Source organism: Poecilia reticulata, chromosome 10 (assembly GCF_904066995.2).
Source record: "Poecilia reticulata chromosome 10, P_reticulata-male-v2, whole genome shotgun sequence".
Taxonomy (NCBI): domain Eukaryota; kingdom Metazoa; phylum Chordata; class Actinopteri; order Cyprinodontiformes; family Poeciliidae; genus Poecilia; species Poecilia reticulata.
In genome coordinates, this window is record NC_088839.1 from 12,327,371 (window position 1) to 12,349,491 (window position 22,121).

Here is a 22,121-nt window from a genome sequence, read left to right on the forward strand (position 1 = left end):
AAATTTGACCCTATAATTGCCCTGAGAAGTGAGTGTGTTTATATACACATACACACTTGTCTTGTGTGTGTGTGTCTATCTTGACCAGTTATACTGCCGACCAGTGTGGTGTTTAGGTCTTTATTGAACTATAAAAATAATGATAAAGCAATACAACTCCTTCTTTATTCTATTTTGTGATTAAAAGTTTGTATTCATAATTTATAGACCAAAAGTATATTAACTAACAATTAGCAAAACTTTATTATAATTACAGTAAATATAATCTATTCTATACTAAAATTCAAAAGTGATGGTTATGTTATGAGGAACAGAGGCATTATAGTCAAACAGTTGCAATGTTTTATTGCTCAATAGAAATAACAGTGATAAAGAGAGGCTTTTAAATTCAGCAAGGGAGACAAAGACATGGCCTATCAAGCATTTTGAGCAGTCTCCATTATTAAGGCATTTTCACAAGATGGAGAAGATTACGTTTCTGCTGAAACATCTTTGCACTTCTGAACAGTTCTGCAAATGGGGTTTGTAGATTTTGTGTTGCTTGTTGAGTCTTTCTTTCTTGTTTAGTTGTAGTCCATAATGTCCCACAATATCTAAGTTTAGTTTATTGGCAATGTTTGAAAGTGAACTTCATTACTTATAACATAATTTTCAACTCGTACTGAAAATGATGCTATCTTATATTGTTTCTGAAACACTCTTGTGATACGGGGATTTTAACACACCCAATTTAATCCACTCCTCGAGTAATTTTTTTCCCCTTATCCATTTTCTTTTCCTCTTCCTTTTTTTCCGTGCAAATTTCCAGAAACTTTTGTGACTTTAGAAATGAAGACATTTGCATTACTTTATGTCTCATCACATTTGTTGGAATATTCCATATGAAGAGAATTGGCATGAAGGTGTAGAAAGTGAAGCTGCTTCGGTTAAGTCTGTCCCTTCTGATTAGAGAAGTTTTACCACATTTCTGCTCCAGATCCCATGCCATCGCAATTCAGTAAACATTATGATAACCCCACATAACTTGTGAGCACCATCTGGTTTCTATCAACAAACACATGCCACCCCACTGACTTCAAAGTTTTGGAGAAAATTGCCAATGATGTCACAGCAATAAACGGGTGGAGAGATGTTAAAAATGCCTCCCCAGTCCACATCTACAGCTGTCATTAAGTCTTATGATTCTGTTTCCCTGGGTTTCTGTCTTAACTTGAAGACCATCTGTTGCTTCATTATCGGTGCGCTCTTTTTCTCACACTTGCAAAAGCTGTGAGAAAGGAGGCGTTGTTAGAGGGCATTAATAATTAATTTTGTAACATGCATTGGTCTCGGAGGCCTTCGTTGTTGTCGGATATGTCCAACATACGTGTTGTGTTTTAAGGTGAGTTGGTGGGAGGTGTTCCTCTGCAGTCATTATGGGGGGCAGCAGGGGAGATTGCATACTTGCAGGTTTGGTTTTCCATTTCTCAGAGTGATATTTATGGCTTTGCATCAGCTGTGCTGCGAGTGATGTAAGGACAGACGGTCTCTTAGCCCCCAAATAGCCATGGAAAGAATAAAATTGCGATGGTACATAGCTACCCAGCCTGTATATCACCAGCGGTTTGATAAACCTTGGTGCATTATTAACCAAAACGAGCTGAGAATACGTATGAGGCTTTGGCTTGCCTCAAGGAATGTACTTCAAAGGTGAATTTAGCGTGATGCATCCTGAAAGGTTGGCTCAAGCTTTGAAATTTGATAGTACACAAAAACGGTTCTGCTGCTGCACTCTGCCAGACGGCTTTGAAACCGGCCGTGAACTGTTAGTCGAACCATTTAGATCCACTGAGACCCAGATTCACCAACTCTATAAGCTTCACCGATGTTAAACAACTAAAGTAATATTCCCTTCAGTCCAAGCAAGGTTCACAGTGGTTGAATGAAAAGTCTGTGTAGACGTCATCTTTGCAATCATATCTCAACAACCACGAGAAATCCCTGGTTTTGTGAGGTACAGTAGAGTGTGTTGCAATAGCAAGTGCATGTTTTCCAGTGTCCTTCCCTGTATTGACTCCTACACGGAGGACGAGGCAGGTGTTGGGTTTCTGTCCGCCCCTTACCAACCGAAAGGTCTGAACGCAGCAACTTTGACTGCTGGCTTCTGAAGTGAGGGAGCAGCTGCACTCTGAACCTGAGCCAGAAACGCAGGTGTCTGCGTCCATCAACACAACTAAATTCATACAAATTAATTGAGTGCACAATCTAACGGCCGTAAAAGTTTTTTTTCATTTTTTACTGTACATTTGAATGGTAGTAATAGGTGCTTTTATGTAGTGAGTTTACTTTTTTTATTTACCTCAATATGTTAGTGAGTTGATACTCCTGAAGGAGAGCCAGCTGGAGGTATCTAACGCAGTGGTCTCCTAAATGCATAAAATAAACATTGTACAGATGGTTAACATAATAAACTGTGAAATTGTGATGATACGGGTATAATAAACTGGAGTAAAACGCCACTATTATACTTCTTTCCAAAGTTTAAATCTGTGTCAGCCATAGATATTTTGAATATATATCAAAGTTATTACAGCTCATAGTTGCTTGACAAGTCAGTAGAGCCACAGAGCAGTCAACAAAAGTTAAGTTCATGCTGTTCCCCTAAGAACGTTTTAAATGAACAAGGTGTAAAAATATGGTGAACTCCTTGTATCCGTCTTGGATTGTGTGTCTGAATAATGTAGTGGTGGTGAATTTGGCTCCATCACTGCCGCCTTGAGAGAGAACTCAATTATAAGAGTTGTATGTGGCTTCTGAGTTTCTCTTTTATTTTAACATGGTGCCTTATTTCATTCTATATTTTCCATAATATTTGTTTTACTGTAGGTAAGTTATAAAATATTTAATTTAAAATCAGACATTAAGCGAACTACAGGGGTCACCAATCTAACAAACGTGAACTAATTGGGATTGAAATTGGATATTAATGTAAAATGTTTTTCCACTGTATACTTGTTGAAAAATAGGATTTAATATAAGTGATCATTGGAGAAGAGGATTTATTTTGCTGGTTATGCTTACTGTTGTTTAACTATAAGTAATATTCAGTATGATGGGAAGTCTTGGTGGTTCTGGAGTCGTGACTTTTTAAAAATATTTTTGAAAACATACTTAATGGGACAATTTGGACAGAAATTTTCTCCCAAATTGAAGATTTCTTCTTCTTCTTTTTCTTCATTACTGTGTAGATCTCCTCTGCTGTGCTTGCTGAGCCTTTACTTCAATTTTGCGTCATCTGTGACTGATAAGTCATACCTTTTAGTATCTGTGGTAAAAGCTGCTTATCAGCAGCACTGCTTGTGATTAAGACATTCTTAGTTATAAACATAAGAAGTTTAATATTTTTTTTGATCATAATTTTGAGTATGGATCTATAACCCACAAAAAGCTTTTCTAAAATGCACAATGAAAAACGGCTTTGAGAAGCATGTCCAAACGGTGTCAAGTAAAGTATGAATAATGGAGGCAGGGCTGCATTTATCTCTGTGGGGATCCTGATTGAATAGCCTGCCACGTGAAGGGGAGGCTTCAAGTCATGTATTTGGGTCTCCGGTTATTTTTCTCCTTAAAAAAATGCTTAAAATGTTAAACTTGTTTGTAAAATTGAAACAAAAGTGCCTATAATTGCTTCCAGCAAATGCAAATCCATGAGAATTAAAGTGATCTTTGAAATCAGAATCCTGGTTGAACGTTTTTTTTTGCTTTGTTGGACTGAACAAGAACATAGACGTCACACAGCAGCACACTGTTTACAAAAAGAAATAATAACCGTCTACGGATCAGTTATTCAGAGCCAACATTGTCACAAAACCATAACACAAGGGAAGCTAACATAAAAGCTCAACTAGTAGCTATGGCCTCTGCGGATATTGACTGCAACTTCTGTAGCAAAATCTGTTTGGATGTGTAGTCAGAGCAAGAGTGGTGGGATTATGATGTAATGCTGACAGAGACTTCTGTCGTTTTCCACCATTGTTTACGTCATTTGCCGCGTCTGGCTTGTTCTGGAATTATGATGCACACCTCAAATCAATGACATAAAAGTCTGATAAAATGTGACTTAAGACACTTTGAAATCAATTGGATACAAATCTGACTTAGAACCACATATGGAAGTGGCATGTGTTATAATTTTCTTTTGGTTCAGACTGATGTGAAAAATCCTATAAGGATTGCATTTGCCTGCTGCGTGAACATGGGCCAAGACATTTCCACATTTAAGTCTTGCTCTGTGTTTTAAGCCTGGCTGCAGTTTTGATTTTATCTGTCGAGAGCCAAGTATTTATTTTTGTACCTTTTTTTTTTTTATGAGCAGAGACGTTATCGTTTTTATGGTGTCTTCTCTGCTCTTGTGCAACCGTTCATGTTTCATGTTCCCAATCAAAGCAGCAAGTGTGATTAGCTGAGCCAAACATGACAGGAAACTATTGATCGAACGGCTGAGTCCTCTGAGCTTTTGATGAACTAACATTTGCAGAGATCCGTGGCATTTGAGAGTAATCCTAATGGGGGTTCTGTTTGCCAGAAATCCAGGCTCCTGCTTACTTATCTGATGCTGCACGCGTTTCCTCTGGTTATCTTAGTATTTGACACAGGTCTCAGATTTCATTAAGCTGCATGGGTAAGCGGACTAAGCCCTTGCTATTCACAGCGTAGCATCTCTGATCTGTGTAATAGAGGACATGGGAGGCCGGGTTGTACGTGTTCATTGCTTTGTGTCTTGTTGTAACATAACTCTATGCTTGACTTCAGCACTGACTAATGCTCTCACAGCCTCAGTGACAGAGGGAGAGGATGATGTCATTGCTGTGTCAGTCAGCAGCTTACCTGTCAGACTGAGAAAAGGTGGACAGATCGTTCCGTCTAATGGTATGAGTAATGGCAACATCTGGGCCTCGTCTGTAGCTGTCAAACATTTATCCTACAGTCACCAGTTACATCTGCAGTAAATCACAAGCTGTCGACTAATGACATCATGGTGACCTTATAATGGCTGTTCCTGGTAGTGCTGAGTGAAACAGACAAACAGGCTCCTCGAGTTAATTAGTAGGTGTCGGACATTACAACCGTGTCAACCGAGAACGATTGTTTGTTTGTTCAGGTATGAGGTTAGGGGTACAGTAGTGTAATGCTGCTATAGGAAATGTTAGAGACTTCCTACACTGTGGTTTGGATGAACAGTTTCTGTTGTTTAGACCCGATGAAGCCAGAGGAATGCTTAACATTTTTCCAACCTCAAAACATGCATTTCTGCCTCTGATTACTCAGTATGATGGATGGAAACATTAGAGACACGCAACTCTTCTCTAAATTACTAAGGTTGTTTCAAGGTTTGTTTGACAGCTTAGAATGTTAAACACATGCTATTTTGCTCCATTATGGCAGCAGATGTGTTTATGAGAGATGTTCTTGGTCAGAAATGCTCCTATTAGTTTCACACTGTCTAAAGATTTGGCTTAAAAACTGTACCTTACGACTTACAGTTTATTAATATTTGTGGACAGAGGCAATACATCTGCCATTAGTTAGAGTAGTGGTTCTCAACGTGGGCGATACCGCCCCCCAGGGGGCATTCAGAGGACGGCAGGGGGCGCTGGCGGAAATTTTTACAAAAGGGGTGCGCTGGGATTCCTTTGGGGGGCTTTTAGTCAAAGGTAAACTTTACACCTTAAATGCACAACAATACCAGTTTAGACTTTGAGCAACTTGGTAAAACTGTATTGTGAAACATTAAATCATGCTTGGCTGCAACTGTATAGATGGCAGCTCTTCTTCTTCTCCTTCTATTCAGTGTTTGTTGGCTTCTGTTAGCTTTTTGGCGCAGCTCCTCTCCTGCTACTGGTAGCTTCACCGCATCAGTTCAGCGTTACACCGGCTGATGATGTTGCTGTGATTCACTTTGTCTGGTATTTTTGTGCATATGTTTAGGCAGTTCTCTGATCATGTTAAGCAGCAACTTATATTAAAAAGGGTTTTATTTCCGTTTGAAAGCTGCCCGCTTCCATGGGAGGATAACAGAAAATCGCTCTTATAAACATGTAATTACTAAAATCACGATACCCTCACTTTGTATCCCTCTGAATAATGAACCCATTTAAATAAAGAAATCCCTCCATGGGTGATACCACGATAGAGAGCGTTCATTTTATAGCGTTAACACCGGCGCTGTAAGTGGTCCGGTATGAAACGGGTGTGATAGAACAACGGTACCACAGCACTTTTAAATTTCAAGAATCAGAATACCGAAATTGTTTCCATTGTTTTAAAAGGTTTATGTCAGTCTGCCTTTTTCCCATTGATACGTTTCCCGACCGCCCTGCACCTTAGGGGGTTAAAAAAAATAATAATAAAAGACGCGCACATTGCGCAAAACTCTGAAACAGGTGAAGCGGGACATAAAACGGAGCGAAGAACTAGATGTGAATTATGGCATAAAAACAGAGAATCCAAAGCTGAACAGTGAAAAATCAACACATAATGTGAAACACATGACGATTAGGCGGCACAGCAGGTGATGAGTGAAGATTACTGATGGTGAGTGTCAATAAACAATCAAATAAGTCTAGCAACAGGAAAGAAACTAAAGTTGGACATAGCAATAAACCAAGAGAGGATAATACTAATCAAAGGAAACTAAATGGAAATGAATGAAGAACAAAATGCAAGAATAAACTAAGAACAAAGTAAATACAGAGGAATAAACTGGTATTTCAAGACATTTCGAGCAATAATTAATACAGAGGAATAAACTGGTATGGCAAGACCTTTTGATCAAAATTTAATACAGAAGATGTATGGCAAGAAACAGACACTATTTCCAGATAAAAGGTAAAATAATATTGAAGTGCCGTGGGTTTGTTGAGACCATATCTAATACTGAGAATAAATATATCTTACAGACCATAACAGTAAATAACTTATCACTTATTTATGTTTTTAATTAAATTTGATTTATTTCTTCAGTATAATTTTTCATGTCAGTGTTAATGTCATGAGGCTGATGACTCCATGACACTTTCAATTTGACTCATTAGGATTTGATTAAGAACCAGATTTGTTCTTTGTAATTTCTGTCCAGTAAAACTATCAATCTATAAATCAATAGACAGGTCTATATAAAGATATAATCCATGTTTCTGTCTCATATTTGTATGGCATTAAACGGACCTGGAACTTTTGTTTTTCCACTGAAAGCTCTGGTTTGCACAGTAAATGCCATGTGGGTGAAGTTTTATGGATGATACTCTGATATCCCATTCTCCTGAAGGCAGCACAGAGCTGCACCACCAGAAACTGACAGAAACACTGAAGAGAAGAAGAGCTATGATTAATGTAGTTACAGTTCTATCCATGTTTTAATGTTGCAGAGCTCAGTCGTTTTTCAAATAGCTCAAAGTTTAAACTGGCATGTTGTTCATCTTTTATCTGGTCATTTTGTGGAAGATTTAACTACTAGAAAATGGCAAAGAACAATAATTTTTTCCCACTCTGATTGGCTGCTGTTGGGCCTACCAATTTTAAGTTCAATGTTCATTGCATTTTTTGTAGACACCTGTGAAAATAATTTCTATTCCCCTGGCTTTTTTGTTCTCTAGGAAATTATTTTTGATGATAAATACAGAAACAAGCATAAAAATAAAACATATTTATCACTATTGTGATACTGTCACAATAGTGATAGTAATATTAATAATAAAATAATAGTCAATGCAAAGTAGCCTACAAAATCTATAGTGGGGGGCGGTGAGGGACCTGGATAAAGGCTAGGGGGGCGCTGGCCCAAAAAAGGTTGAGAAACACTGAGTTAGAGCTTTACAAACATAAATACTGTTTCATCAATAAAAGCTTTCTATTAAATCAGCTGCTTCAGTGAACCAATTACACTAAGTAGTACAATTTTACCACAAATAACTGCATTTAATCACAAATATTGACATCAATTGATGTTCGCCTGGGGGAAGGATTGTTACATTTCGAATTACAAAAGACAAAAAATCTCAATGATACATTCTGTATAATATATATATATATATATATATATATATATATTCTTAATGTTTTCAAACATTGTCATTTAAAGCATACTATTGCCAACATAAATCACAATTCTTGCCATATTTTTTTCTCCTGTATAAAAACTTTCCATCCTTAATTCACTGCTGAAGAAATATTAAAGAAGTTGGCATGTATTGTCATTGCTTTAGGGAATTTCACTTGCTAATATTATTAATATAACTCATTTTGTACTTTAATTTTTTCATTAAAGACTAAGTTAATACATATTAATTGTACAATAACCCAAACATTTTTATTTTCAGTATAGTCTAAAAGTTTAGACTTTTTGAAGAGGAATCCTGTGGAAATGTTTTAAGTAGTTAGTTTATCTGCAGCTAAAGGTAAGAAAACCTTTAGCAAGCTGTTCTCAGCTGGATGGTCCTTCAAAGCTATAATCTGTGTCTCACCAGTTCTGAAATATTAAAGGAAGCATTACATTTTTTTTTAAATGTAGTATGACTTTCATTTTAAGTTGTTTTTTCTGTTGTACATTATGTTCATTTTACAAGTTAATTATATTGTAATCAACAGCGTGATCTTTGCAGCCACAAAAGCTCCACCTTTCTCTTCATCCGAGCATTTTTTTTTTTTATTCCCCTGAGTGATCACTGTAATTTCCTGTTATACCTGCTCTGATAACCCCCTCGAACTGAATTGTTGTTTTCCTTCAGCTTACACCGGGTGGAAAGGCAGCTCAGGCCGGAGTTGGGGTGGGCGACTGGGTGGTCTCCATCTGTGACGCCAATGCCGAGGAGATGACCCACGTGGAAGCGCAAAACAAGATTAGAGCAGCAACAGACTCCCTCACCCTCACCCTCAGCAGGTAGGTCGTCTGGCAGCTCATGATGCAACAAAGTGCTAATTTTATCTCATGCACACAGCAGCAGAAACCGCCACAGAGCGTATGGCCTCCTTCATTTTCATTTAGACAAAATTAGATCCCATCAAGACCTTTGAAATTGTTCCCAGACTGTTTGCAAGACGCATTGTCATTTCAGTCTACTATCCATTTCTCCAAGGTTTAGGTACAGCTTTAGTTTTATTTCAGCAGTGCGTTTTATCTTTAATTTCCAGTCCAGGCTTGACGAAACAAGGTCTTGCCTGAGGTGCTTTTAACTTTTAATGTTTTTTGAAGTTTTCTTACTTTACAACTACTGGCCAAATGAGCAAATTTATTTTTTTCAAAGATTTTTTCTGTAACTTTTCAAACAATGCTGTGACAAATTATTTCCCTTTTTACTAATGTGATGTTTTCACTTTTGAGTTGTTCTTAAGAGTTTCAGAAAATTAAAAAAATGTATTTTCAGACATACATAACCTTAATTCATAGAAAATCTGTTTTCGAGATTCATAAATTAGCTGGAAAAAAGCTTTCCAAACCAACATGACCCTACATAAAAATTTAATTGGAGGGTTTTTGACTATTAACGGCCTGTTTTAAAGTCACCCCACCAAATCTCAATTGTAAATAAGTCCAGACAAAGCATCATGCTTTTTTCCTTTTTAGCCATTTAGAGATGGACTTGCTGGTGTGTTTTGGGTTATTGTCCTTACTGCATAACTGAAGTTCAGTAAGACTTAAGGTCACAAAAGGATGGCTGGATAATTGTCCTTCAGGATTTCTGCTGGAAAACGGGTTCCATCAATTGCAGCAAGTTTTCCATGTGCTGAAGCAGCCCCAGAGCATTACACTGCCACCACCATGTTTGACCATTGGCTCTTTTTCTGAAGCTCTCTTTTTACCAGATGTGAGGTGATTCCATAATGTTCCATGTTTGTCTCATCAGTCCACATATTATTTCCCTCAGAGTCTTGATGATCATAAGATGTTTTTGGCAACTGTGAGACGGGTCTTCCTGTTCGTTTTTGGCCAGCTGTGCTTTTCTCTCTAGAACTCTTCAATGGTTACCATCTTTATCCAATCTCAGTCTTATTGTTGAACCAGAAAGCTTGACTTTAAGGCAAGTGAAGCAGTTTAGATGTTCTGGTTTGTGTTGTGACCTCCAGAATCAGCCACTGATGATCTGTTTGATTAGTTTTGGTAGATTAGTTTATCATTCTGGTTTGCTTCAGTAGTTAAGTCTGAGAAATAACGTTGTATCCAAATGTCAGAGACTCTGCTTCTCATCTGTTCTTGAATTTCTTTAGATCAAGGCATATTAAATATGCTGTATCACTTCTATTTAAGACAGCGGTGTCCAAAGTCTGTCCTCAAGGGCTGGTGACCTTCATGTCTTAAATGCTGCCCTGATGAAACAAACCTGAATCCAATGAATGACTCATTAGCAGGTCTATGCAGAGCTAGGTAATATGCAAAGGAAATAATTCAGCTGTTTGATTGAGCTGTGTTGGAGCAGAGACGCATCCAAACACTGCAGGAAACCGACCCTTGAGGACGGGAGCTGGACACCGCTGATTAAAGAGATTTCCTGATTGTACAGGTCAGGCAGTAATCAGGCTTGGATGAAACTGAATCAAAAATATGTTACCTAATTACATGTAATACGTGATTCATACAGGTTATATTGAGTGATTATTATTATTATTTAATATTATTATTCTTGATTTAACAAGGGAAAGGTAAAGTTTTTCACCCAAGCCTGGTTTGGTTTGAATAGCTTTTTCCAGTTAAATCATTTGAGCATTGCATTTTGTATTCATGCAGGTTTTCATACTCTTTTCTTAATATATCTTATACTGTAAAATATTTAAATGTGACAAAAACAGGCAGCAAATACAGCAAGTGTATACGGATTTGGATGGATGTACTCCAGTCTCCTTTTTCTAATAGAAATAACTTCTCAAAGGAGTCTTTGGGTTCTTTGCGTTGCCTGAACTTCAAGATGTCAGAAGAAAGCAAACTTTCCTCGGACTAAAACAATGAAATCTTTTAATCAGTACTGAATAGGCCTCCTACGGGCAGCACTTACACCTGCTCACATAAGTCTTGCCAGAAATTCTGACAAAGTGTCAGGAATACAAAAATGTTTAATCAGTAGCTTAATTATAGGGGGGAAAAAAGATTTTAGTCTCAGAGAAAGATGAAATGTAATCATTCAAGGCCCAAGCACCTTCAATATAAAAGAAGATATCGACTTTCCAAGTAATAAAGCGGAGCTTGCTGCTGCCGCGGGACTCGTTTTGATTTTCTTTTCTTTTTTCTTTTTTGATCCTTTATAAGTAATAGGAGTAAAGCTTTGTTATCTCGTTCACCTCATTGTTGCCTGCCAGGAGACTCTGCTTTTAAATTGTTACATGTCTTTTTTTTCTTCTTTCTATTCACTTAGTTTGAGAGAACAGCTGCAGGGTATTTCAAGTCTTTCCAGATAGCAGAGTCCAAACCTTACAGAGAAGTTTGAGATTTGGCGATTCTGATTTGTAGGGTATCATTTACAGCATTCGAGGCAACTAGCAATTTTATACAATTTATCTTTAAAGTTCAACTAAAGAGCACAGAGGATGTTAATATAAGGCAAATTGAGCTTTTTAAAAAAATTTTTATCTGTACAATAATTCAAGTTTTGCTGTACTTTAAAATTGTACTCTTGTACAATTTTAAAATTGGGATGTCTAAACAATGCTACAGTACAGTCTGTGGAATCTGCACTACACTGTGCTATACTATCCTGATTTCTCTATAATAATAATGTCATGGTAATGCACAATGCATACGTGCATACATAGATCTACAAAAAGTAGACCAAGTTGTAAATTGGCCAATTCCAGTCACCAATTGGCTTCTTCTTGTGTCTCCAGCCTTAACCAGCCAAACTCCTTTAAACGAGTAAGAGGGAAATTGGTTTAGTTTTCGGAGTTAAATAAAATATGAATGATCATGAAACTTTAAAAGCCCTTGAATTTTTTTTTCTTAAATAAATGGCTCTTTTATCCCACTCCCGGAATGTTAAAGGAAACTCCTTGTTTAATTTATGTCTTCTTGTTAATCTTCACTTTATGGTGAAATGGTTTTGATTGACCTTAATAAGTGTTCTTCACACCAGCTATATTTTTGCTCCACTCTGTGGTTTGCCTCCTCCAGTTCTCATCTCCTCACGGAGTCAAGTTTTTGTAAACATTTCACAGTCTTCCTCCTGTCGTTTTTGCACCAGTGAATTGTCTCCTATAAATCCCAGGTTTCCTGTTTATCTCACCCCGACCTATTGTTGTTGTCATGCTGAAAGCAAAGCAAATGTTTTCAGAGAGGAACTGTTGTCAGTTTTTCTATTTATTTGCATCTTGGCTCACGTCCACTGTTGTTTTATGTCGAGAAGGGAGAACAGCTGCATGGCGATGAGAGATGCTCTGTTTTGGTTTAGTAACTCATTTTCTTCAGTGCCAATAATCATTTCGTGGTTATGGTTTAAACTATAGGTTCTTTGGTGCAGAGAAATTGGTTCATGCAGCATCTCCAGGAACACATTAGGGTCATACTTTTAGGCGTCTGCGACTGGCCCGTTGGGATGTGGTTGAATTGTTTGTGATGTGTTGCAGGGTTGATTACGGCGTCGTTGGGGAGTTCTTTGCGGTGAAATTTCTGACTTTATCTAACATCAGCCTGAAAGCCAAGTATGCATCAACTGAAATTGGTGATCCGTGAAATGAGTTAGAGAATGATCTCATGCCGTTTTCACATTCAGATCCAACGCAGGTCAGAGCCAGCTGGGGGAAAACTAATTTCTTCCGAGAAACAGTGATTTAATCACGCACATATCTCTGAGCCAGAATAAACACAGCCACAGGACAGCAATCATACACATTCCTCATAACATTTGACTCATCAAATTGTGGCTTCCATAAATATAGACCTATGCTTTCCTCCGCCTCTCTGTCCTTTTCGGCTCTGTTGTCATCCTCTATAACTCTGCACCCTCAGTGGTTGAGCAGGTAATGACAGGAACTGTTAGTCATTCCTTATTGTCACAGGAAGTGTCATTTGTAGGTTGCTGAGAGACTCCAGTCTGAAACAATAAGGGGCGGTTTAACTTGGTTACAGCTTTGGGTTGCATTTAAATTTGGATGGTAGTTTTGTTGCAGAACTAGGTGCAATGTGTGGCTCAGAGTTTAATGTGGAAAGAAACGTTAATACGTACATTAGATTAGGAATAAATCCCCTTTAAATTTTTGGATTTTCTGTGCTAAATTGGGATCAAATTGCATTTTCTGAAGGATTTTAGTTTTGAGCTATCCTTGCAAGTTTTTATAATCCTAATCGTGACTTTAATTATCCCGGTGAGATGTTGAGTTCAGAGGTGGATGAGTATGACATTTACAGCAACTTTCTGATCTTTGTGTTTTAAAACATTTGACTTGCCGGTGCTGATTTGAACCATTCTTGATTTCTCTGTAAGAACTAAAACTTATCACCACTGTCTTTTAAGCCTTTGTGACATGAGTGGTTATTAGATATATAGAGGGAATGTCACTGAACGAGAGAGCAGTCATTGTTCAACCAGGTTTTACTGTTTTATAGCAAAGTATCAGAAGATGACAGCTTAAGTGATCTTAAGAATCTTGATTCATGATTAACCTTGTTTAACACCTTTATGTAACTCCCTTCTTTCCAAAAGTCTGCCAGCAATTCAGGAGTAAATGGCCTGACGTCTGGGCCTGAATAAACTGCTTGGCTTTTCATAGCTGCTTTGCTTTATTTTCATTCATAAACACCTTTCTGATACTAAGTAGTTAATTTCAGTAACAACTTCTCTACTGAAGCATGTTGTTGTTAATGTTGTGACATTTCTGGTTTAGATTGACTCAAGCAGCACAGACTCCAGAGGATTAAACAGTTTGTGGGCTTTTCTTGTAAAACTAATTGGGACAATGGGGAAACCTTTCAATCAGTTTTGTTAATCAACCAGATTTTCATTTGAGATTAAGACTTTAAAAAAAAAAATCTTTACCTCCAATTGTAATTTAAATATGATATTAAGCTTTAGTAAAAACGATAAAACACTAAGGTAAATGTATAATTCCTATTTCCTGAATGTCATTATCAAAAGTTCCTTCAGCAGGACCTATGTTTTTAATGTTTCACATTTACATGGTTTAACTTTGTTCAGATTTTGTCGTCTGTGCAATTTAATTTGAGCAATTAAATGATTCATATGGACCCTGATCTTCTACTGTGATCCTGTCATATCATTTCTAACTACTACAACTTTTAAGTGAACACCTTAAAGTTTTTTTCACTTTTGATTTTATTTCAGTGCAGTTCATGTTGATGCTGATCAACGTAAGTCAAAGAAAGACTAACATCTTGATTTTTTTTTCTCTTCTTTTTTCCTTAGAGCTCTTAAAGGAGGTGAAGAGAGGAAGGTAAGAACATGTTTATCTTTAGCAGTGAGCTGACGCCTTTGTGAACACCTGGATGGTTTGTAATGGCATGGATCGTTTTTAAATGGGAAACTTCCTGTAATCTTTACTCGCTCTTGGATTAAAGGCTGTATTATGCCACTTTGTGTTTAAACGAATCTGAATCACCTGCATTGTACATGCACGGTGCATTAGCCAAACACCAGCGAGTGAGGACCAAGCGCTTGCGGAAGTGACTGTAGTTTCGATTGTCACACCTTGCACAATCCCCGACACTTGAATAAGTATTGATTCATTTGGTCTCTTTGTGAGGCCTTTTGACAGCTACTTTGACCAACTGATTGCACTTTTCGTAGCACAATGGAGTCATGAACCGTTCTGTGTTGGTAAAGCAGCTGGCACATACAAACACAAAGTCAATGTTCCGTTTTAGTAGGCGTTCAGCACTCCACACATAATGTTCGGTTAGAAATCTCATTAGTGAGAGATGATGGTTATACATGACACATTCTCACTTTGAGCATTTTCATTTCAACTGCAGCAGCAGATTACTTTGGCCAGCTCCTGGCTGACAGCCAACACAAATAAAATAGCAGTGTCCGCACTTCTTAAGCGCTCCTTCTGTCTGTGTGGAGAAAAGCCTGCAGGCTCTGACAGAGCCGCTGCTGCTGCAGCTGGAGTACACTCTAATCATTTGCTGAGAGACTGAAAAAAACAAAACAAAAAAAAACTTGATGGGATTGTGCAAGAGCAGACCTTTTTTTTTGTTGTTTTTATTTTGTGCGTGTCAAATGTCTTAACTGCATGTTGTGCCCTGTGCTGCACTGTCTCCCTCTCCCACACCCACGCAGGGCTCGCTTTCCTCGGCTTCTGCTCCTCCAAAGTACTCCTTTGCCCCAAGCACAACCATTAACAAGATGGCGAGGCCATTTACAGCAGGTGGTGCTAGCACTAACTCAGGACCCATTATTAAACCTGTGGCCTACACACCTAAGCTTAACACCACGCACTCGCCGGGCCTCGCCAGCATGCAGCAACCTCAGAATGGGTAGGTGGAAAAAAACGAGCGCACTTACCTTCAGAGCTGCAATGTGACTAATGTGTTTTTTTTTTTTTTTGAAGTTTCATTATTCTGGCGTCTCATTAAAAAGAGAAAGTAACTCCTTCAGTATCGAGGAGAATGTAGTTCAGTCACTGCTGCTGTGTACTGCCAAAATTATGTCACCATGTAAAAAACATTACAGAGTAGATAAACACAGCTAATGTATGCTGACTCACTGCTCAACTCAACGTAATAAGTTTGCCACCAGATGGCAAACATTGAATGTGCTTTAGATTGATAGCCTTGGAGTTTTAGTGCCACTTGCTGCTGGAATATGCTCCATTTAATACATCCTTACAGCGAAGACAAAAAGCTAATTTAACCTAAAATGTGGATAGAACCCATGAGTCGTCGTTGCAGTGAATGTAGTCTCCTTTACATTCACTACAAATGATTGTAAATACTTTGGCTTTCTTATTGTTGATTAATGGCAAAACTTTACAAAACCCACCAGAAATTGAATCAGTGGTCTATTGGAAGCACTATCTATATTTATTGGCAAAGATGTGCACAAACCCTTCATGTATTTATGTATTTTCCAGGCGCATGGTGCACAATCAAGTAACTATGTTACCTTCAGTTGAAAGTACTGTATCCATCCAACATGACTTTAAAAAAATGTGATGTCGCCTTGAAATTTAGCCTCTGTTTCTTTTAAGAAGCTTCTTCTCTTTCCTACACTACACCTTCAGTACAACATCACAACAGTGCTTCTCTGTGATGCTGTTTACATCCATTCTTAGGAGCAAAAGTAGTTTGTATGATGAGCTCAGCAGACTCACAACTCCAATTGATGGTGTTTTTTAGTCCGTTTCTCAAACATGCATCAAAAAAAATCTAAGCAACACTCCAGGAATGCTTTTGATGAGGGATTAACAGTATAAAATGATACAAAGATCAAAAATGTAGATTTTACATCAAACTCCACCCTTTAATATAAACTCATTCAGTAGCAGAATCTCACACTGTGTTAATATTGAGACTGACGCATGTTCTTGTTCATAACACTGCGTGTTCATATGTATTCAGGCAGGCAGACTTTCAGAACAAATTAAAGTACTTGTCAAACAAAATGGACATATGGACATACCAAGAAGACAAAGACGCTGAAACAGTCTGTCCTTCAACGTCATATCTGTTCTCCTTTTCAAAGAAACTAAATTCTTTGAAGCATTTTTTCCTGTTCAGCTACATTTACTCTCTCCTGAATATCTTTCAAGGATACTTAGAAGAATAAACTCAAATCCTAACCAATTCTAAAAGTGGCTGCGTGACATTGAAGAGTCTTCAAGGAAAGGATTGGTCGCTTCTAGTAATTTGGGTAATGGTGGTGCTCTGCTTGTAGCTGCTATTGAAATATGGTCCGTCTCTTTATTTAGCCCCACTCGTAAACTCTGACTTCTCACACAGCTTTATTTGCACTCTAAACAGACTGAATAGAGAGTTTGAAAATCATGTGTAACTGCAGTAACTAGTGATAGTTTTTCTTAAGATGTTCTCCACAGAAACTGGATGAGTGCAAATGGGATGCGTAATGTACCCAGGTTAGGGGCGCAAAGACAGATTTTGTGATTTATTTTCCTCTGTGGAGATTACACCAACATCATGTGTCACCGCTGTGGCATTTCTCATTATTCACGGGGTTTCGGAGTACAACAAAGATTTGACTAACTCCGTCGGCACGGAAATTAGGCACAGGAGGTTTTTTTTTTGTTGTTTTTCCTTGGCAGAAACATCAATTTGCATCCCCGTGAAAAGCAAAAGGGGACAAGAGGAGTGGCACAGCCAAAGGTTTTGTGCCAGTCTTCTGATTCATTCTGGGTCAGAGTGACAGCAGATGATTTGACAAACAATGCTGTCCTTCTCTCTCTGAGCTTGTTGACAATAACAGCATGTCTCGTGTCACTTCTCGCGTGCTATCTGCATATCTTCTGCTGTGTTTGGCCTTCGTCACATATTGACATGTTCAGTTTCTTTTCCCTCCCTCTCCCTCAAGCCGAGCTCTGACCTCTTTCTCTCACTTTGTGTTTTCCTCCTTTCTTTTAACTTCACAGATGGAAGTCCTTGACAAGTTAGTATGCTTTGGATTTTTACAGTCCTGTACTTAAAGTTTGCATTTGAATGACCAGTTTGGATCAATTTAAAGAATAGCTTCTAAAGTTTTTTTTAAAATTGATTTTAAGTTTTATTGTTCATTTTATTTAGAAGATGAAAACATTGTGAGATTTTTTGAGTTTTTGATGGACTGATTGCATAAAATTTCTCTAAACCACATAGGGTCAATACTATTCATACATGTTCAAATATTTGAGCACCCTCACTAATATTTAAATAAATGTCCTCTAACTTGGCCACAAAAAGCATCCAGTAACAACCTGCTATTGGACAATTACAATAAAAGTCTGTATCTTTTTGAGAATGTATGTGCAATATTTCAATTCACAACGGATTAAAACTGGATTCTATTTTTTGTTTTAAATTAACCGAGCTTGTTTTTGTATCATCATTCAACCCTGGCTCAAAAAACATTTCATATAAACCTTTAAAAGACTTAAATTAATCTGGCATTTATGCCCATGATTATGACGTTACAATCAAAGGGTCATGACTCTCATCAACTGCGCCACTTAACCACGCGAAGCACCATGACAAACATCGGAAGTGAGAGACGGGAGTGTTGAGTCATCACGTTCACTAACTGATCGGTACCGGATTATTCCCTCTGAAAACACAGACGTTGTAAATATGAATAATTTCTTCCTTTATTTCCGTTGTTTTTAGGAGAAAGGGAAACGAGCTTCATTTTAGCTTCGGCTCTTGCTCTATCAAAATCGCATACCATTTACTCTCCTCTCGTTTCGTGTCCTTATTTGTTTTCTGGTCTGTTCCACAGGGGCGAAGCCACTTATTATGATGATATATACCAACAGTCCAAGTAAGAGGCAGCTGCATGCAGGCTGGTTTGTCAGCTCAGTAGCTTATTATGATCAGGTTGTTTATGAAAAGATAGCGAGCAGCAGATGCTCTTTGGTGCATTGGTTTACAGGATGGAGATGGCAATTCATTAGTGAGCATTCATCCTCTCCCCTCGTCTTGCTTGTTGATGAATGTACGCTACAGTTGACCTAGAGCTATGTTAGAAAGATGATTGAAAGAGGGGGGGATAAAAAGCTTCTTATGCAGCTTTTGAAGTTGTTTATCAAAAATAAAACCCTTAGTATATTATTTTTTATTTTTCTATCGGCTTTTTAATGCAATGTGAGCCGTGGCGTGCAAAGCGCATCTTTTGCATAAATGGCTGCATGGTGTGGGTCTGTTCAGACGGCGTGGTGTTAACCATGCCTGCTGTTTGCTCCTGCTGCTGCTGCCTGTGTGTGCAGGCACGGCCTCAGGGTGGAGAACGTGCCCTGTTTTATCCCCAACGACCGAAGCAAGAAGAGGCTGATCGAGGACACCGAGGACTGGCAGCCCCGCACCGGCACCACCCAGTCTCGCTCCTTCCGCATCCTGGCCCAGCTCACAGGCACCGACTTCAGTAAGTCACAGCCTGAGCCGGGCGGACAGGACAGTCGGACAGGTCGGGTGTGAAGGGGAAGCAGAGATCACATGTAGGAGGGAGGTTGCTGCCGATTTGATGTGATGTGAGCATAGAGGCTCTCGGTGAGGGTGACAGATGAGTGAGTGACACAGGAAGGCAGATGGCAGCTTTGTCCATTTTTTTTTACCAATTTCCAGATGTCTACAGTGACAGCTATGAACTTATTGCCTTACATCTGTCAGTTCCCTGACATGTCGGCTAGAAAAATGGGAGAAAACGGTAGAAAGCATAGCGTCTTATTCATCTTTATGACTACTTTGAATAAAACAAAGGGTAGGTGAGCTCTGTCTGATATCCTTATCTTTCCTGGATCTCTCAGTGCAGGACCCAGATGATGAGAATATGAAGAGGTCAAGGTAAACTGATCACAGTCACGGCTATTTGTGTTTGTGCACCGGTTTGTTTTGCAAAAGCTTTCATTCAGGCGTTTTGTTTTAAACGCATCTCTACTTTTAAATCTACCATTAGTAGCTCGTTGTGATTTGACTGCTTAAGGTGGCATGAGCGTTGTGCATGCATTATCCTTTGGCATTTGAAAAATGTGTGCTGTTCAGAACAGAGTCTGGTATGTTGCTTAATGTAGACTGAAAACGTTTGTTTTTGCAAGTAAATTGTTCATTGGCATATTTTACATTCTCTAGTCTTAGCAAATGTAACTATTAGAATTAAAAGCTTTTTCAGCTGCATGCAGACTGCAAATGGGAAGAGATGGCACTTTTTAAAAATTCTTCCTGGACTATTGCTTTTCATAAACGGTGGAAAAACCTGAAAATAGTAATTTAGTTGTTTTGATTGATTGAAATGATCCAGTATTAAACATTTGTGATTGGTTGAAGTAGAAATATAATTTGAAAGTGAAGTAGGATCATCAGTGGGGGTAATAATAAGTTGTGATGAGCTCCATTTGATTATAACATTGATCAACTTGTATTGTGGTGTAAAACCAAACTTATTTTTGAAAAATTTGGGAACATTGATGGTACTCGAGCTGCAGAATGTCTCAAAAGTTGATGTGATTTCAGGAAATTCTCCACTCTTGGCAGTAATGCTTCAATAACGAATGTCGATGTCTGTAATAATCCTAAAGAGGCTCTAAGGCAGGGCTTTGCAACCTGACGCTGAGCTGCAAGTGGCTCTTAGGGGCCTCCGCAGTGGCTCTTAATGGCTCTGGCCAAAAATGAAAAAGTCTGAGTGAGTAATGTCTTAAAATATAAAACTAATGAGGGGAAAAAAAAATTGATTTTAGATTTTTAGTCCCACTGGGTCAGGAAAAACTGAAGCACAGAGGAAAAGTGGCAAGTCTTTAGCATAAAAATTGGAACTCATGTGTTTTGGCAGAGATTTATCTTTTGTTGGAGATAAATCTCCAACAAAAGATTTTGTGACCTCAAGCATACGTATTTTATGTTGCTGGACTTGGGGTCAAAAATGACTCTTTATCTTGTAAAGGCTGCTGACAGTCTTGTGGGGAACTCTTAAGCAGCTAAATAATTGTTCTGCATCGTTTCATGCATGCATTTGGAGAAGCTGAACAAGAATTTACAAAGGGATAGGCATTTGGTATCCACAGGGTAACTGGAAACATATTGGGAAAGTAATCAGAAGTATGCAAAATTATGTGTGTTTTTTACAGAGGTTTTCCCTCTGTTTGATTACAGGACGCATTATATTTAATTAAAAATGTAAAGTTTTGACCTTAGTTTTAATATCTAAAATCCAGATATTCATCCAGTTTAGTATCTGAATATTTGGCATCTCAAAAGAACATTTCAAACACATTATGACACAATATTTGCTCTGCAAATCTTGTTTATTGTTTTGCAGTGTAGCCTTTCTTGCCTGTTACTTTTCCTCTAATCTGTCATCTTGTCAATTCGTTCACTTTACTCCACAATCTACTATTGTGTTTTATTCATTTTCTCTCCTTCACTCCATTTCCTCCTTGTCTGTCTCTCCGTTTTTCATATCTGTGTTTGCCTCCGGTCAGGGAAAAGTTCCTCACTGAGATTCAGAGTCCTCGTTACGCCCGTCTGAGAGACTGGCACCACGACAGGTCCGCTCGTGCCCTCAATATCAAAGTCTGAGCGACAACGCGCCAGGAAGTCCCCCTGGAGACGGAACCTGCTCACGACAGCCGCACCACAAAGACGGCGAAGATTAATCCAACTGTCAAATTGGTGGTTTGCAAATTCACCTTTCACATACGCATGGGGTGAAAAAACAAATAAGGAAGTTTGTGGATACGGAACAAAAAAAAAAAAAAAAATGAAACCAAAAAAAGAAACAAAGTTTAGATGATAAAGTCCAAAGTGGAGCCTTGCATACTGAGCCTTAGTGGGAAAGTCTATCTTTGAATTTCCGACTTGACGAGTTGCTATTTCATTGCATTGCTGGGAGTAAACTGGTGCGAAGATGGGACTCCTATTACATGTCTGGGGTTTAGAATCGTCTCTTTCTTTGCATGTTTACAGTCATCTAAAGGTTTTCATTACCCATCTCATCTCCTCATCAAGCTTCAAGAAAGAAAAGCAAAAAAAATTGTGCTTTGTTTTTTTTCCTCCTGCTGTTATCACTAATAACTAAAACATAAAAAAATCTTTAAAAAAAACGACCTTCTGTTTCTCTGTCCTCTTTTCCCCATCTTGTCCTCATTGTTTGAACTCCGTATACATCACTTTTTTTTCTCTCTTTTTCCGTGGCTGACAGAATTATGTAGAAGTTATTATGTGTTTTTGATTTATGGTTTGAGATCGGCATTCACAGCTTCCCGCAAGAGAAAATTGTTGCGCATTCAGGCATAAAAGCAACAAATGGGCACAGACATGAAATGATACAGACTCGTTCGGGTCAGAGGTGAGCTGTGAGGAAATTCAGCTTCTTCTCCTCTGCTGTTCCTCGAAATAAACACTTATAGGCATTCAGAACATAGTAATAAACAAAGGACAGGACTATTTACATCAAAGTTAACTCTGCTTTAGTGTTCTTGCAGCACATACAAACACCTCAAACCCTCCC

General features: G+C 38.3%; 1 protein-coding gene across 5 annotated transcripts in view; it reads left to right on the forward strand.

The window, feature by feature from the left end:
* pdlim7 (PDZ and LIM domain 7) overlaps positions 1 to 22,121 on the forward strand; it is a 39,508-nt gene that overhangs the window by 7,673 nt on the left and 9,714 nt on the right. For 3 of the 5 annotated variants that reach the window (XM_017307189.2, XM_017307191.2, XM_017307190.2), the window contains exons 3-5: positions 8,766 to 8,917; positions 14,382 to 14,409; positions 15,258 to 15,454. In XM_017307189.2, coding sequence (XP_017162678.1) covers positions 8,766 to 8,917; positions 14,382 to 14,409; positions 15,258 to 15,454 — 377 coding nt within the window. Of the gene's footprint in view, positions 1 to 8,765; positions 8,918 to 14,381; positions 14,410 to 15,257; positions 15,455 to 17,562; positions 17,580 to 18,401; positions 18,444 to 18,888; positions 19,044 to 19,425; positions 19,463 to 21,093; positions 21,718 to 22,121 lie in introns of those variants that run through there. The other 2 variants (XM_081611828.1, XM_081611829.1) reach the window with 1 other exon arrangement.